We start from the raw sequence: 17,925 nt of genomic DNA on the forward strand, positions 1-17,925 counted from the left end.
TATAAGGAGAGACAGGCACTTTCACACTGTCTTTACAGAAGCATAAGTGTCTTTCTCAAAGGTCATTTAGATGAATCTATCTAAATTCAAAATGTACATATCCTCCACTCTTGCAATTCCAAATCTCTTAACTTATCTGATGGAAAGGTTCACATAAGCAGATAAGGATATGCACAGAGATATTTATTTATTGCAGCATTATTTGTAATACCAAAGACACGCAAATAACCTAAATTTCTGTCAATAAACAATTGAGTTAATATAATGCATTATGGTAAACCCAAACAATATAAAATACTATCCAATTACTTCAAAATTATGTAAATCCATCACTGAAATACTTACTCTTAAAGCCTTCAGCCCCCATGCTGGAAGTCTACTCTGAGGCCTCATGCTGCGAGTAAGCCCAGACTATCCTAGGCACAGAGACCAGTGGGAAAGTCCTGAAACTACCTGAAGTGGGAGAGAGATGCCTGGCCAGCATCTAGATGCTCCATTCCCTGTTGCAACTCCAGCCACCATCTGACTGCAACTGCATGACAGACCCTGAGCCACACCTGCCCAGCCAAGCCTTTCCTGAATCCCTGACCCATCAAAAACCATGAGGGACTTTTGAGTCTACAGAGCTGATGACCAGATGCTGAACAGAGATGAATTTATCAAGCTGGTAGTACTAACCAACATGGCTTCCTGACCACATGAGAGAACATGCTTGCTTTTCTTTCTCCCAGACTTTATGCTTAAACCATTTCCACAGCAAAATGGTAAATGAAGGAATCTAATAGCTGATTCTGCTGAAAGTGCACAGCTGGCCAGCTTCATTCAGAGGTAACCACCTGCTTCTTCATCACTTCACAGAGAAGGGAAATGTCTGAAAACTATTCCACAGAGTGATAAAGGGATGTGAGTGGTGTGATGTGTACTTGTGATGTGTACAATGCACAGAGAGTTTAGGCATATATGTTTACATAAGTCCACTTCTAATTTTCAGGTGGAGAAGTGGACTTCTGGTTACACTCACTAGTTTTATAGCAGCAAGAATGTTAGTAAACATTTAGGGGGGAAAAAATAGGACAAGAGGAGCCTAAAAGTCCTATCCCAGAAAATAAAGGGAGGCACACATACACTCACATACAGACACACACACACGCTCACACAATGATGGGGTATGTCAAAAGGTATAAACTCCCAGTTATAAAATAAATAAGTGATAAGTGCTGGAGATGTAATATACAGTATCATGACTATAATTACTAATACTGTAGTGTATATTTGAAAGTTGCTAAGAGAGTAGAACTTAAAAGTTCTCATCACAAGACAAAAAACTGTAACCATGTGTGATGATGTTTTAGACTTTCAGACTCATCTTCTAGCACCAGAAAGTAAGGGAGTACTAAACACATATACACAATGATAGGGGTATGTCAAAGGGACACAGGAGCCAACTCCCAATGGCCAAAGCTGGAATAATTTGAGCAAAAATATGAACAACATATTAGTAGGTTATAATCCAAAGTGTAAAATAAATATCAATGAGTTAATACTGATATAAATAAATGATTGAATAAATGAATAAGAGTAGACAAATCTCCAGTACAGAAGAATTCCAAACAATCTATGTAGATACCCCACTCTCAAGGTGAAACAGAACTCTCTCCTCTATAAGTGTGGGCTGGACACAGTGACTTCCTGCCAAAGAGTACAGAATGGAAAGGCACAAAAGACAATATCTTGGAGGTGGAGAATCCTGATAAACACTACCTCAGCCAGGTAATTAAAGTTAACATCATCGATGATTAAGTCATATTAATAGCATAGACTCTTGATATGGTATGTTGAGAATGACACTTTACCTCTGTGGTCTGTCTCCCAAAAGCATATGATACCCATCTCAGCATGAGGAAAACATCAGACATTCCACAAATATACATGACCAGTCCTCCTCAAAACTGTCCAGGTCATCAAAAACAAGGAAAGTCTGAGAATGTCTGAGGAACTCAGCCAAGAGGAACCTAACGAGACGTGACATTGAAATGTAACATGGTATTCCTGGGTTGGATACCAGAACAACAAACAAAAAGGACATCAGGGAAAAACTAAGGAAATATGAATAAAGTTTGGACATTAGTTAATAAGGCTGTACCAACACTGGTTCATTAGTTGTGACAAATGTACTACACTAATGTAAGATGTTAGTGACAGGGAAACTGGGTGTGTGGTATATCGACACTCTCTGTACTAGCTTTGCAACTTTTCAGTAAATCTAAAACCATTCTATAAATAAAAAGTTTATTTAAAAAGAGAAGGAAAAAAAGAAATAGGCATGAATCCATATTATTCCACCACAAAATTTCCACTATTTAAAAACGTTGGCTACTTTTAGTTTTTTAAAAAATGCATGCACACACACATAAATGTACACAATATTTTCTATATACATTTTTTATCAAGAAATTCTTCTATACATAATTTTGTTTCTTTTTTGCATGTAATACTATTTCATAAGCATTTCTTATTTTATCAATAAATTCTTTAAAATATATATATTATTAAATTTATGTAGAGCCATAGGTTGGGATATAGACCCATTTAAACAATACATGGTATTGTTAAGTGAAAAAGCTGAACCTCCACTTTATATATTTCAGCGCTATATGATTTTTAAAACTAAACAATGTGCAGACGCTGCTTTCACATCTGCCGCCGTCAGTGGTGGAGACTGTGATAAGCTGCCTGGATTTGCCTTCGGGAAGGAAGGAATTACTCCCCTGGCTGTTGGGGGTGCCAGCCAGCAGGGCCTGCCTCAGCTGAAGAGAGAACTTGCCCAATGCCACACCCCTTCCCAGGAAAGCCAGCTCCCTCCTGGACAGCTCTAAATGGTCATGCTAGGAGGAACAGCTCACGGAGTCGGGGAAGGCCTCCACTGAGAGACTGCTTCACAGCTCATCTTGCCCTCCCCGCAGTCCTTTTCCTTCCATAGGAGCTGATCTCAAGGGCACACCTGATAAAACCCCTGGGATGCCAGTCTCCATCTCAGAGTCAGTTTCCTGAGAAACCCAAACTCTGACACTGTCTTTCTCCTGAGCTTCTATCTCAGAGAAAGGACCTCTTAGTAAATATCAGTATATTGCCCAGGCTCCCTGGCTCCAGCATCAGACCAGGATAAGCCAATGGGAAACACAGAAGATCGGAGGGTGGGAGGACGGGAGAAGTCAGCATACATCTTCCCTGTTCTAGCCTCAGACAGGACCCCTGGCAGGGGCTGCATCTCTCCAGGGTCCCAGCTCCTACAGGGAAGTCCTGGCTGCCAGCTCTGGGTTTCATCAGCTTTTCCCCTTTGCCTTTCCTGACCTCAAGGTAGTACAAGCTTCTTTCTGGTACTATTCCCTGGGTTGCCACATTGCCATACCATCCCATTTGGCTTTCGGCTCTTCCAATATTTGACTTTCAGCTCTGCCAACACCTTTGTAACTGGTTTCTTATATTAAATTCTCTTGATTAAATTACCAGGTATGGACTTGTCTTTTTCTAATTGGCCGTACAGCAAATGATCAGACATCAGATATACACATACATATACCCCAAGGCATAAACGAAGCTAAATCAAATATAGGCAAAGAACTTTTCATTCTGAGAGTTTACTTGTTTTTAGTTCTCAGTCTCCTAGATGCAAAACATATTTTAATTAGATCTTGCTTCAGTTGGATCTCAAGGGGGAAAAAAAAAGCACTGCCAAAATAATCCGGAAAACAGTTTGTTTCATTAGAAGCTACAATCAAGAAAGACATGACTCACTAAATAAAAGGAGTATTAAGTCATTTTAGGAAACTATGTTTTAAGTTTTGTTTTAGCTCATAAGACAGGAAAGAGAGGAAACCAGTTTATTAATGGTACAGGACAGCCCTTGCCACCCTCACGCGGAGGATGAAACAGATGGACTAAGAGGTAAAGGGCTATGGGCTTTGTCTAAACGACATTGTTTTTCTTGCCTAGGCAGGTTTCCTGCCTATGCAGGTGGTACGTCAGAGACGAAGAAACACAAAAAGAGAAAGAATATCATATTCAGTTGTTTATGTGATTTATTTCTAGTTTTTTTCTGAAATAATTTTTGGAACATAATGACTAGAGCACCTTGCATTTATTCTTGAAAAATGAGCTCAGTGGAAATAGACAACAAAAAGATAACTTCCAGAGGATTTTTGGTATTCTTCCTGAGAACAGAGAATGGGATTAACAGGGAGATTAAAATGACCATTTACTTTCTTTAAAGATCCAGTGGTTAGGTATTCAATCACAATTACAGTCGCAACTTAAAGACAGAACTTAAAATCTGGTAATGGATATAGAGGTTTATAATTTAGGAGGGAACCATAATTTTAGAAATGTGTGACCTTTTAATGTGTATCTTTAGGCTTAAGTCAACAAAATTACATGCGTTCATTTGGATAAGGAATCTTAAAATTATATTTGTAAAAACATTCACAACTTAACTCCCTTAAGCAACTTCTTTTCTTCTAACAAATGTTTCTTCAACAAACATTTGTTTTATGCACATTTTCATTATTACTTGCTGGAAAAAAACATAAAAGTAAAAAACCCTATGATATCACCATCTTTGGCATGATTCAAGTTTTTAAGATGATAAAATGTTCCCTCTGTCTGAGCTGCCCTACAGGGTGGTACCAGCACATCACTGCTGAGCACTTAAAAAATGGCCAGCATGATGAGGAACTGAATTCCTTTTTACACTTTTTAGCTTTAATTCATGCAAATTTTAATTTGCACAGTCACATGTGAAACTTAAAAATCTAGTAGAAAAGAGAAAGTAGTTATGAGATAGCCAAGTAAAAAAATAAGACGGTGCTCTTTCTACACCCAACGTGCTCTCTTTAATTTGTTCTTGCCGCTAAAGCTAAAATGACCTTTCCAAAATGTAAATGAGACTTTGTCACTATGAACAAAAGTGGAAACAAAACCAAGCAAACAGAAAAATATGTCAGTGATTTTCAATTGCTCTTAAAACAAAACCCAAAAGCCCTAAGATGGTCTGCAAGGCCCTGCCTGGACCTGGCCCCTGACTACCTTTCCTGCCTCATCACCCATCACACATCTCTCTGCCTACCAGCTACCTGGTCATCTCCCAATTCTGGGTCACACCATGCTCCCTGCTACCCCAGGCCCTTTGTATGTGTTGCTGCCTCCCCTCAGAATCCTCTTCTGCTCGCCTGTCACTTCCTCCTGGACACCTTCTTAGACCTCTCTGACTAAGCCAACTCCCCCTCACTACCCTCTCTCACAGCCCTGCATATAATTTCTAGGCAGCACCAATCCCAGCTGCAGTGAGAGACACTCTTGCAGGATTTTTTGATAAACATCTAGTCCTGTGGGGATGGACCATGAGAACAAGGAGTAAGTCTTTCCTCTCCCCTCACCACCATTTAGCCCCCAGCCTCTTAACCATTACTGCCCACACAATAGGAACGCTATAAATATTTGTTGAAAAAGTTACTAACCATAACCATGATAATAACAATAACCCCTAATCTAGCCTCTACTATCTTTCAGGCACTTTTCTAATTAGTTTACATAGATTAATTCATATAACCCTCAAAACAAACCTGTGAGGTAGCTACTATTATTATCTCCATTTTATAGGTGAGGAGACTGAGGCATAGAGAAGTTAAGGGACTTGCCCAAGGACACTCAACAGTTACGGGCAGAGACAGGATTCAACTCCAGCAGTCTGGCCCTTAACCACTAAGCTCTAAGGCCTTTATATGATTAAGTGGCAACTGCGGTTAAGTGATCCAGGGACAGGGGATACAAGACAAAGAGCAGTAAAGGAACGTTTCCTTTGGGAGGATAAATTCAGTTGGATCCCAGGGGGTACCTGGTGTTGGGTGAGAAAAAAGGAGGTGAAAGACCATTTCTGGGGTAGAGGAAAGAAATGGTCCCTGTAAACTGTATCTGGCGAACAGTAAAAATCTGAGCTGTAATGGAAGGTGTGTTTCAACACAGCTGGAACTTTTGTGAGACAGGCATCTTGAGACCCTTTCTGACCCTCTAAATTGGCAAAGTACCACCAGAGCAGAAGCTGAAAAATAACCTGAATCCTTTGAACTTCTAAATCCAAGTTATGCATATAACATGTACGAGTCCCCTATAACATATGGGACATAGAGTCCCCTGAGGTGTGGGCTCCATACCAGACTCACTCACCAGCCAACACGGTTGCTCCCTCCTGCCTCACACAACTGTGCCAATTAAGCAGATAAAGGGCTTAACATACGGTCTGACATAGAGTAAACTCAATAGAGGCATATGGGAATTCAACAAACACACAGCACTTACTATGTCATGGGTCTGCTCTGAGTGCTGGACAAATATGGACTAATAAATGGCTACATATATATGTCCCAGGCCTGCAGGATTTCTGTGAATGGATGAAGCTCTAAGTGTTAAGCCCTCAAGTGGTAACACTGTTACCTGAGTAATAAGAAATAAAGCTGAAAAGAAGAGTGCATTTAAGAGTACACAATTTCCCACGTGTTGTGGCAGTCTCTGAGAAATTCTGAGCGGAAACAAAGTGCAAGGAAGTAATTATTTTCAGAAAACTAATAATCGAACCATAAGAAGAGACACAGGCAATGGAGATGGAGTTGAGGGATGAATTAAACAAAAACTGTGTCCTAAAAAATATTTAAATTCTTGGGGAATGATTATGTCTGAGGTATGAGTAGAGATGCTTTCAAAGATTACCCCATGAACTAAAGTTGATAAAAGTCTCAAAATCCCATTCATGAAAGGTGCATTAAAATGCTGTCTAGCAGGACTTCCCTGGTGGTCCAGTGGTAAAAAATCCGCCTTCCAATGCAGGGGATGCGGGTTCAATCCCTGGTCGGGGAGCTAAGATCCCCCATGCCGCAGGACAACTAAGCCCAAGTACCACAAACACTGAGCCCATGTGCCTCAACTAGAGAACCTGCATGCCACAAACTACAGAGCTCAGGCACTCTGGAGCCAAGCGCCACAAATAGAGAAGAGAAAACCTGCATGCCCCAACTAGAGAAGCCTGCGCGCTGCAAGGAAGAGCACTCACGCTGCAGGGAAAGATCCCACGTGCATCAACGAAGATCCTGCGTGCCACAACTAAGATCCGACACAGCCCAAAATTAAAAATTTTAAAAAAAAAGCCATCTAGCAATGGAAAAATCTCATAATGGAAATATAAGTTAAAAAAGAAAATAGAACAGTATATGCAGCATGATCTCATTTTTGTTAAAAAAAAAAAGAAGTGATACATACACATAGAAAAGTCCTGAGAGAAAAATACAAAATATTAATAACAGATAATAACAAGTACACAATCTTTATTTTCTCCTTTATACTTTTTTTATACTTTCTGAAATTTCTGCAATACGTAGTACCTTTATAACAAGGGGAAAATATTATAAGCTCTCTATAACAAAGATTTAAAACCTAGAAGAAATCCGCCTAATCCAAAACTCTCATATTATGGTCACAGAAAGTGAAACAACTGCTCAAAGGTCACACAGCAAATAATTCTTGTGACTCCAAGTTTAGGACCCTTCACATAACCCGTCTCTCAAGATCTTTGAAGCTTCCCAGAAAAATCAATGTTCTTTTTTCCTTTGAAAGTTTCCAAGAAATGACAAAGGCATAAATACTTTCCTATGTCAATATTCTTCACATTTACTTCCTGTGAGCTGATCAGTAAGGTATTTAAATAGTGTACAAGCAGAGTTGTTTTGTACTGTTTCTGTGGTTAATCCAAAAAGAGATAAGATCAACAGTCTATTCACAGTGCTCCTAACCTACATCCTTCCCACCTGATATACTTCATTCACCTATTTCTCCTGGTCTTGGAAGTTTCTAATCTAAATGGTGCGGGGTGGCACTTTATAGGAAGCCAATGTGTTTAGACGATGAAGTATTATGGAGTAAACTCTGTGCCAAAGACACCAAACCTGACTCAATACCTCAACACCACTTGAAAAAGCCCTGGTCTAAGACTCCTTTGTTTTGGTATTATGTCAAGTATATTGTAGATTGTTGAGAATGTACTGAAGTGGAAACTCTGAAGAGTTCTATTGATGGAGCAATGTAAAGTGAAATCTACTTGATATTCTGATAGATGGATGGTTGAATTGGAAAGAACACTGGAGTGTTATCAGATCACAGCAAAGGCAGAAGACTGGCACAGCGGACAGCGATAAAGAGCAATTAAAGGACAAGCCAAGGCAGGGTAAGGAAAGGAAGTTAAAGAAACAAACAGACTGTGTATGAAATGTCCTGTAGACATGACAAAAGCGGTGGGGCTACTTTAATCAATGTGCCTCTTAAGTTCAAGGAAGGCAAGGGGCAAATGCAACCAGCAGCAGCACCACTTCCACCCAACGCTAACACAGTTGAGGTTAGTAAGGAGCATTCAGTAATTTTTTTTTTTAAATCATAGCAACATGTATGAAGTCAATGGCAGGGTAAGGGTTGACTGGAACCCCCAGCTAAAGAAATCCGGGTGGGAGCGCCTTCTGTGCCTCCTCATAGCCCTATGGAGTGCTGTTCCTCAAAGTTCAATGTGCAGACAGATCCCTGGGGATTGTGAAAATACAGATTCTGGTAGGGTAGGTCTGGGGTGGGGCCCAAGAGTCTGCATTCTGTAAAAGTTCCAAGGAGATGATGCTGATATGCTAGTCTACAGACCACACTTTGGGTAGCAGAGATGTAAAGTGTCTTCTGCATAAGGAAAAATTTTTAAATTCAGTAACACTGAAGCTTATCAAAAATAACAACAAAAATGACCACTTATTCGGGGCACACTATGTGCCACTTTGTACACTTTATCTAATTTAATTCTCCTAACACCACCACCAGGGTTTTATCAAGCCTATCTTATGGTTGTGGAAGCTGATATTCAGGAAATTTAAGTTATTTGCCTACCTTCAAAAACAGCTAATAACAGTACCAGGATTTAAATCCAATTATCTCTGACTTCATTTCTCAATAAGCTACAGCAATGAGATTAAGAGAATTATTATACTAGTTTTATGATCTTGGAAAGCCCCCTTAATTTCTCTGAGCATGATTTTTTCATCTCTAACATGGAGATAATGGCAGAGGTGTGGTTTAGACCAAACCAGGTGGTAGATGTAAAAGTATTTTGAAATCCATAAAGGATCTTACCTAAATAATGATACAACTGTTGTAAATAGCTGATTCTTTTTATATGCCTTAATTTCCTTTCCCTCTCTCCCTAGTACTAAAAATAGTATTGAATGAACACACCTTTCCTTAAAGCAGATATTCTCAAAACTGCTGGTTTCAGAATCCCTTTATACTCTTAAAAATTACTGAGGACCCTAAGAAGCCTTTTCAGATAATTGTATACATTCTTATTTAAAACTAGACTAAAATTCTTAGTTATAATTTCTTAAAGGCGAAATGCAACATGAAACTTGAAACAATATTAACTTTTCATACCATTATATTAAAATTCATTAGTCTATCTTGCAGTTTGATTGGCACTCACACCCATGCATAATTTTGTAAATCATCCATTGGTCCTTTGGAAAATATTGGTTCCTGCTACGTATTTCTTTCAAATGTTGACACATGTCATTGTACCAGATGAAAAAAATCACATTCCTTACTATCTCCATCTATTTCGTCCAAAAAATCTTTAAGGATTGGGATGCTGTCAAGCTTACAGTGGCAGAAACAAGTTCTCCAAAATTTCGATTTTTACCTAAAAGATCGAATTTTATCACAGGCAGCAGGTACCTCATTTTGTTTTCCTGGAAGTGACAAGCTAATGCTTTTCATTTTTGTGAAAGTATGTGCCAAATACCCAAGTCTGAATCACTGGTTTGTCAGTTGCTCTTTCCAATAAAAATGGTGTTCCATGAAAAAGGCAGCTAGTTCAGCTGACAACTCAAACAGCAGCTCAACTGCTTTCCCTCCAGAAAACAACAGTACTTCAGGCTGCAGCAGACGTGCTAAAGGCAGACTTCCAATGTTGTCGCACAGAATATTAAAAAGGAAGGTAATTTAGGTTCAAATTTAATAAAATCTGCTTCATTGAGGGTATTTTTACTTCTTCATTAAGTGAAACTGGCTTTTTTGGTTTTAACTGCAGATGCATGAGGACGTGTACAATTGGTGCCACTGCCCTGATTCCTGCTGAGGGGCAAGCAGTTTTCCGGCAGTGTAAACGGCAGCACAGTGAGAAGAGTGAATAATGTCTATTAATGTTCAAATGGTTTAGATCTCACAGTCCCCTTGGAAGGCTCTTAGGGACCCCTCAGGGATTTACAGACCACACTTTGAGAACTGTTGCTTGAAATACTCTGGCTGAAGCTTTGTTCTACCTGTCTTGCCTTTTGCTTCTAAACGTATTTATCCAAAATCACTTACAGGTACTCTGGAGTAATATGAAACTCTATTTGGAAAAAAAAAATCACATAATAATAGCTAAATTTATTTTATTGTATAATAGCATCATAAAAAAACTGTTGAGTTTTTCAGTTCACTCTCTCCATGAGAGACCAAAGGCTCCAGATGCTTGTTAATGCCAAAAAACTTATCAAGGGAAAGAAATCAGCTTTTTGGGTTGGCCAAAAAGTTCCTTCGGTTTTAAGTAAACATAAAAGGCATTTTTCATTTTCACCAAGAACTTTATTGAACAACATATTCATTAACTGAACGAACTTTTTGGCAGCCCAATACTTTCTCAGGACTATTCCCTGAAAACCAAGGTAGAGTGATCTTTAAGGGTCTCAAACCACATCAGTGATAGAATATTTGCCACCTAAATCTGTGTAGAGTCCTAAGGTATGGTGAGAAAATGATTGACCCACAAATGAGATATGCTTGCGAAAATCCACTCACTCCAAAACGACTACCATGACTCTATTTTCCTGTTGTAGTACATCTAAAGATATATTAAGAAGGAAACTCAGATTAAGAAGGAAGTCGGGCTTCCCTGGCGGAGCAGTGGTTGAGAGTCTGCCTGCCAATGCAGGCGACGCGGGTTCGTGCCCCAGTCCGGGAGGATCCCACACGCCCCGGAGCGGCTGGGCCCGTGAGCCATGGCCGCTGAGCCTGCGTGTCCGGAGCCTGTGCTCCACAACGGGAGAGGCCACAACAGTGAGAGGCCCGTGTAACGCAAAAAAAGAGAAAAAAAAGAAGGAAGTCACTTTCCCCCAAATCTGTATACTTTGGAAGCTCACGATAACATGATTATTGACTTCACACTGATAAAAGGGAAATAAATGGGGGAAGGAGGTAGCCATTAGCCCAGAATAAAAATCTGTAGTTAAAAGTCCTTTCAGTTCTCATAGTCCACTACTTACAAATGATGTGACTTATGCCTATAAAGTTAACCCAGTTTCTAGAAGTGGAATAACTGAACCAACTACATCTGAACAACTTGAGGTACTTGTTTAAAAAATACAGATTCTTTAGATACATTCCTATCTTAGTCTGCTCAAGTTGCTATAACAAAACGCCATAGACTGGGTGGCTTAAATAACAGAAATTTATTTCTCACAGTTCTAGAGGCTCAGAAGTCCAAGATGAAGGAATTGACCAATTTGCTTCCTGGTGAGGGCTCTTTCCCTGGCTGGCAGATGGCTGCCTTCTCACTATGTCTTCACATGGTCTTTCCTCTATGGATGGGTGTGTGTGCTCAGATCTCCTCTCTCTCTTCCCCTTTTTACAAGGCCACAAATCCCATCATGAGAGTTCCATCCTCATGACCTCATCTAAATCTAATTACCTCTGAAAGGCCCCACTTCCATGTACCATCACATTGGTGGGTTGGGACTTCAGCGTATGAATTTGGGAGGGACACAAACCTTCAGTCCATAACTATCTTCTAAATCACTGTCTCTGGGATTGGAGCCCTGGAATCTATGGTCTTTTAACAGTTCCCAGCTGGTTCCTATGCACCCTAATGTTTAAGAAACACCTCTGCGAGCCTCAGTTTCCTTATCTGTAAAGTAGGATTGACTGTCACCATACTTTCCTATTTCAGAGTTGCTGATATGCCATGGATCAATTAAAAATATATAAGAAAATGCTTCTGAAAGTGCAAAGTGCTATGTAATAATCATCTGAACTTTTACCGCCTACTTTTCCACCAAACGTTATTCTAAAAACCAAAAGTGGGAGGATAAAATGAAAAATACTATCGATAATACCTTTTTTGTTTGTTTGTTTGTTAATGAAGACTGTCAGGGAGGTGGGAGGGGGCCCAGCACAAGATAGACTGACTTAGATGGAACTAGAAAGGATTTTCAGAACTGATTTCTACGTCACTGACCTTATACTTGCTTAAAAATGAGAGGTTTACATCTTCCCACGCTCCCCTACATATGGATGCTCAGCTTGATAATAATATTTTTCTCATCTCTGAATTTGCTCAAGATCAAGGTAAAATTAGTATCTCACCTTATGAGATGAAATTTAAAAAAAGAGAAATGTTAGATTTTAATAGTGGTATTCTTTCACTATTAAGTTATTTATTTCTTCTAGTATAGTTCATATTTTAGACAAATGTCACATTATTTGATTTCTATAATGATATCGATAATATCTTAATTCTTGTAATCAAACCTCATACAATTAAAACAATCAGGAAACAGAATGTTCCAGTTAATATTTAGCTGAACATTCTGATCATTATTTTGAGAAGCCCTTTTAAATATATTATTATTCTTTCTTTCCTTGGTAAATACATAACTTAGCTCTTGTTTGATGCCAAAGGGTTTTCATATTGGGTCAGCACTCTGAGTATCAGTTTTTGTTGCACAGAACTTAGAAGAGTAATCTATGTTCTGCCTTGGGCTCATTTGCTAAAAGGTTTCTCGTTTATTTTTGTTGTTTGGGGGATATTTCATGGTTGATGGAGGCATGTTTATTTTAACCAGAGGCAGATCTCTAATTACAAGTTGTATTCCAAAAGTTTTTTTTTCCTGTGTTGTTTGAAACTTGAAGTGGCTTTCCCCCTACCTACCCTCCCAAAAAGTTATGAATCATGATTAAGTTCTTTGGCTTGTCTAAAATGTCCGTAATACAGATGAAATACATTTGCTATGTCTTAAAAGTAACACAGATATTTTGCAATGGAGTTTATCAAACTCAAAAACAAAACTGAATTTAAAACTATTTTCATTTGCCTTTAATACTGATATCTGAGAGAAAGAGTTGACTGGAGGAAGATAAGAAGCTGATTAAAAAATTCCTATAAATATTCTAAAAAGGTTAATGGTCCCCAGATCTTTATTACACAAAATGCATAAGGTCTCTCAACATGGCTCTAGCGAGAGTCATGATTCACAGTCATGATTAGGATATGATGGGGCAGGAGACGGCAAAACTGAGTGCCCAGAGGTAACTGAAAAAGTGGAATAGAATGGAAAAAAAAAAAGGGTTGAAAGGGTGCCTGTGTATTCCTAAGAGGCTGCATGAAGAAGAAACAGCTAAAATATAAATGATGAGAGAGAGAAAGACCAGAATATGAATCAAAGCAGAAGAAGGTAAGTCACAGAAAGCAATGCTGAAGAAAACAGTTTCCTACAAGAGCCACAAAGACTGAATTTGGGGTGTGACAGCAAAGTCACCAAAACAGAAGATGCCTTGGTATAAGCAAGGGAGACCCATTTGTACCTGCCAAACGGCTGCACCTGCCTTGTTTCTTTCTGAGGGCGTGCCCAGTAGCTAGATCTTGATTCTGAATCCAAGTTATCATGGAGGCCCTGCTGGCCTCTTCAGTATGCTGGCCTTAGTTGGGAACTTTTGTTTATCATTCATTCACTGCCTCTTCCATCTCCCTATGTGCTAAACAAATGATATTCCAGTTTGATCTTATCCCTGAATTGATACCCAATGTCATCTCTATTAATGCATCTATATTTGGATTCCTGACTTTCAACTGGCCATATGGGTATGTGGTTGTGTATTTAGTCTTCCCATCTTGTCCTTTTCCAAGTCAAAGTGTTACTCAGTCTAAGTAAAAGTGCACTTCATTCATTCGACCAAAAGCTGACACTGAGTGTGAGGTACCATCTTAGGCCCAGAAGTAAACACAACAGTCTTGCTGGGTTCCTAGAAACCTTGGGTATGTTTTATTAGAACACGTGCAACAAACACCATAAGGGGAAAACAGGAGATGACTCTGGCCCCTAAGATGTTCTGGTCATTTTTTTTTTTTTTTTTTTTTTTGCGGTACACGGGCCTCTCACTGTTGTGGCCTCTCCCGCTGCGGAGCACAGGCTCTGGATGCGCAGGCTCAGCGGCCATGGCTCACGGGCCCAGCCGCTCCACGGCATGTGGGATCTTCCGGGGCCAGGGCACGAACCTGTGTTCCCTGCATCGGCAGGCGGACTCCCAACCACTGTGCCACCAGGGAAGCCCGTTCTGGTCATTTTTGAAATAAAATGCTCAACTATAGCTGGACAGATATAAAATTTTACAAACCAAAAAGCAATGTCAATTCTGAGTCAGATTAAGAGCAGAGGACTGTCTTGAATATTCTCCATGCTGTATTCTAGAAATAAGATGATATGATGCAAGAGGGAGAGAAAAGCTAACAGAATTAATAACTTTCACACTCAAATTTCTGATAAACAAGGGCAACTTCTGCCACTTACAAAGAACTCTTTCATCAGAAGGTGAAAGTTGTCTGCACTCACAGCCACCCACACACAAGGCCCCTTATGAACACACACACAGGTATATGTATTCATAAGGACAGCAGAAGGCCACAAACACAAAATTATGCCGTGGAAGAGCTTACTGTACAGTGGAGAAGTGTACTGCAACGTGGTTGAAAATACCTGCCAGGGAACAGGAAAGTTATTTCAAATAAATGTCCGTGGCCAACCTCAGTGGAAGCTGACATTTCAGTTCAAAACTTAACTTGGAACCAGTAAAGGCATCCAGATCTAACGTATCTACTGAAGCATGTACTTATTTACCCTTCTGGGGTTTTCCACAGTCTGGCTCAGTGCCTAGGCATGAGTACTTCCAGAGCCCAGGGCCAAAGTCTCCAGAGCAGAGCCTGTGGTCTTCCTAGGGATCAAATGGGGAGAAGCCAGGGTAGGGCGGGATCGTCCCTTCTGCATCTACTCTCACATACCTCCGGCATTTAAGTTTATCTGAAACACTTTCAGAAAAATGCAACAGTCATGTCACCACTGCCTATCTCTCCAGAAGGCAACTCTTGTGTTTATCCTACTAGATAACAACTGTGTGGCTGAGGACCACCTAAGTGGTTGGGCTCTTGTAATCCCAATCCCAGATGCAACTAGTCAACCCATTTCTTCAGGTTTATGAAAAGTGTGCTGATGTTTCACCTGAAAAAGGAATCCCATAATTGCAGCTTCTCTCTAGAAGACATGTCCCAGAGCTCTCTGATGACAACTGTCAAGCTCCTCTTGGAGGCTTTTCCCTTTAGAAGTGCAGCATTTAGGAAAGTCTAGAGGGAAGAAAGGTATTGAAGTAGGGGAGGGAAAGAAGAATGGGTAAGAGGTTTCACTTTCACCTGAAACCATTAGTTAAGAGTTTCAAAAATACAGCAATGAGTTTTGGTGTACATTAATGGCCCACTGTATTTCATCAAAAGTCATGAAGTAAGAATTCTGTCCAATTCAACGTGTGTTACAGCAAGAGACCCCTCCTAATGGCATAAAAAATATTCATGATTGTCCTACTTGTGAAAGTACTAAAGACACTTCCATGTCAAAGCCCAGAGTTGCATCATAAGAGCATAAAGAAATGCTTTTTGACCAGCTGACTGCAGGTGTCAAAGACTGAAATGCATGTTCCAAAGGCAGATCTCTGCTGATACCTATTGTGGATCTATAGGTAAATGAATAGGAAAGATTTTAAAATGGAATTTAGCAACTGGCAATTTACCAAACTTTCAAGACTGTAGATTGGCACGTAGAAGTGATTTCACACGGGAGTTACATACAGATTTGACGTACAATTATGGAATGCCTGCCAAACACTGAAAAGTACTGATACTAAGTTAGGTGATAGTGTTGCAAAAGCTAAGGTCTTCCATTGACAAAAACAAAAAAGGTGACTCAAAAGACTAAAACTAAGTTCTCATCAATATCAGGTGTTCTTAAACAGTGATATATGATGCAGAAATGTATCTTGAGATACAAACAGTATGTGTTTCGGGACACTTACCCTTTGAATCTTAGGCTTATTTTTAAGTACTAATTATATGACACCATCTCTTTAGTCTAGGAATGTTGGTTCCTCAGAGCACTGTATCATCTCCACGATACCCAAGACACAGTGAAAATGGAAATGCTTATGAAAGGAAAGATCTCAAAAATCAGAAAAGATATCCTCTACACTGCATTGTTTAATCATAATATGTAAGTGATTATATGCTTTAAGGTACACTATACATAGAACTGTCACTTCCATATAATACAGTAAAATGATTATATCTCCTTGTAGTTTTCGAATTTACTCCCCCACATGCAATGTTGCACAGTGACCCTCACAATAATCTTATCTGATGCAAATAGAAGTGATGTTGTCCTCATTTTAACATAGAAGAAATTGAGGTTTGGGGAGAGTTATAGGAGGCCCCAGCAATTAATAACGGCCATGAAAGCAAGAACCCAGGCTTCTGACTCTCAGCCCAGCACTTCCTATCATACATGTAGAATGAAAAGCCACCCCACATTTCATAAAATTGTGGATCCTGCAGCTGTCACGACAAAATAGCAGAGGGAGAGTGTGTACCTCTGTTAGCAACAAAAACCGTGTAACCTATGATTGAAAGAGTAGACGAAGAATCATTAACTTTTCTTCACATTCACATAACATGAATATTGACGGAATTTCTGAACAGCTGCGTGGAAATTCCTAAACAGAGCCAAGAGAAAAAGTATTTTCTAGAGTTCCTGATACAACTTAAAGAGCTCTGTTAAATCTTTTCAAGTGGAATCGGTTAACGCAAGGAAAGTCATCAATACTGCACCTAGATTCCCCCAAAAGAGGTAAAAAATTAAATTAAAAAATAAAATTAAAAAAACAAAACGAAACAAAAACACCTTGTCGGTCCTTCCTAAGACCAACAATTTTCGGGCTGGTCATTTTTCCCCACGAAAAACCTTGTGCTCTCTTGGTGGGGGAAGAGGTGGGATATCTAAAGATCTCGATTTTTAACAGCCTGGTTCCATAAAACAGGCCCTTCTGAGCCTCAGTAATACAAGTGAGAGTGAACTATTCCCCCCGGGGGTTAGAGAAGGCTCGGCGGTGATGAGCACCGATCAAAGCCGGCAGAGGAGAGCGAGAAGGGGTATAGGAGCGGCATAAAAGCTGTCTCTCTCCGTCCCCGGGTGCTGACCACGCCCGCTCGGAGCGCAGGAGCGGGTGCCGCCCTCCCCGCCCTCCCGCGCGTCGGGACCTACCAGCGAGAGCACTTTATAGGTGTTGGGGTCCTTGGCCGTGCGGGCGCGCGCCGCCTTCTCCAGCGGCTCCTCCCCCACGTCCATGGGGGCCAGCAGGGACGAGGCCGCCTGCGGCTCCCCGGGCGCCTCGGCTGCAGAGCCACGGCCCGGGTGGCGGCCGTTCCCCGCAGGGCCCTCCCGGGAGCCGCGCCCGCTCTCGCCGCCGCGGCTCCCAACCCCCACGTAGCCATCGCGCTCCATCGTGGCCCTGGGCGCTCGGCTCCTACTGCCCCGCCGCGCCTTTAATAGGCTCCGCGCGAGCCCCGCCCCGCCGCGCCCGCCCCTCGCCGCCAGACCCTTGGCTCGGCGCCCGCAGCCCGACGCTGCGAATGAGGGGAAAGCAGTTCAACGCCCCGGATTATTTGGCTTCCTGTCTGATGGCGGGCGCTCTGTGTGTAGGTTATTTTGGGTCCTTTACGTGGGC

At 40.7% G+C, this 17,925-nt stretch overlaps 1 protein-coding gene across 1 annotated transcript in view; it reads right to left on the reverse strand.

Annotated features, from left to right (window-relative positions):
- ENPP1 (ectonucleotide pyrophosphatase/phosphodiesterase 1) overlaps positions 1-17,724 on the reverse strand; it is a 67,651-nt gene extending 49,927 nt beyond the window's left edge. The window contains exon 1 of the mRNA XM_060114404.1: positions 17,463-17,724. Coding sequence (XP_059970387.1) covers positions 17,463-17,702 — 240 coding nt within the window. The 5' untranslated portion in view covers positions 17,703-17,724. The remainder of the gene's footprint in view (positions 1-17,462) is intronic.
- Positions 17,725-17,925: the final 201 nt, after the last annotated feature.

This window comes from Mesoplodon densirostris, chromosome 12 (assembly GCF_025265405.1).
Source record: "Mesoplodon densirostris isolate mMesDen1 chromosome 12, mMesDen1 primary haplotype, whole genome shotgun sequence".
Classification (NCBI taxonomy): domain Eukaryota; kingdom Metazoa; phylum Chordata; class Mammalia; order Artiodactyla; family Ziphiidae; genus Mesoplodon; species Mesoplodon densirostris.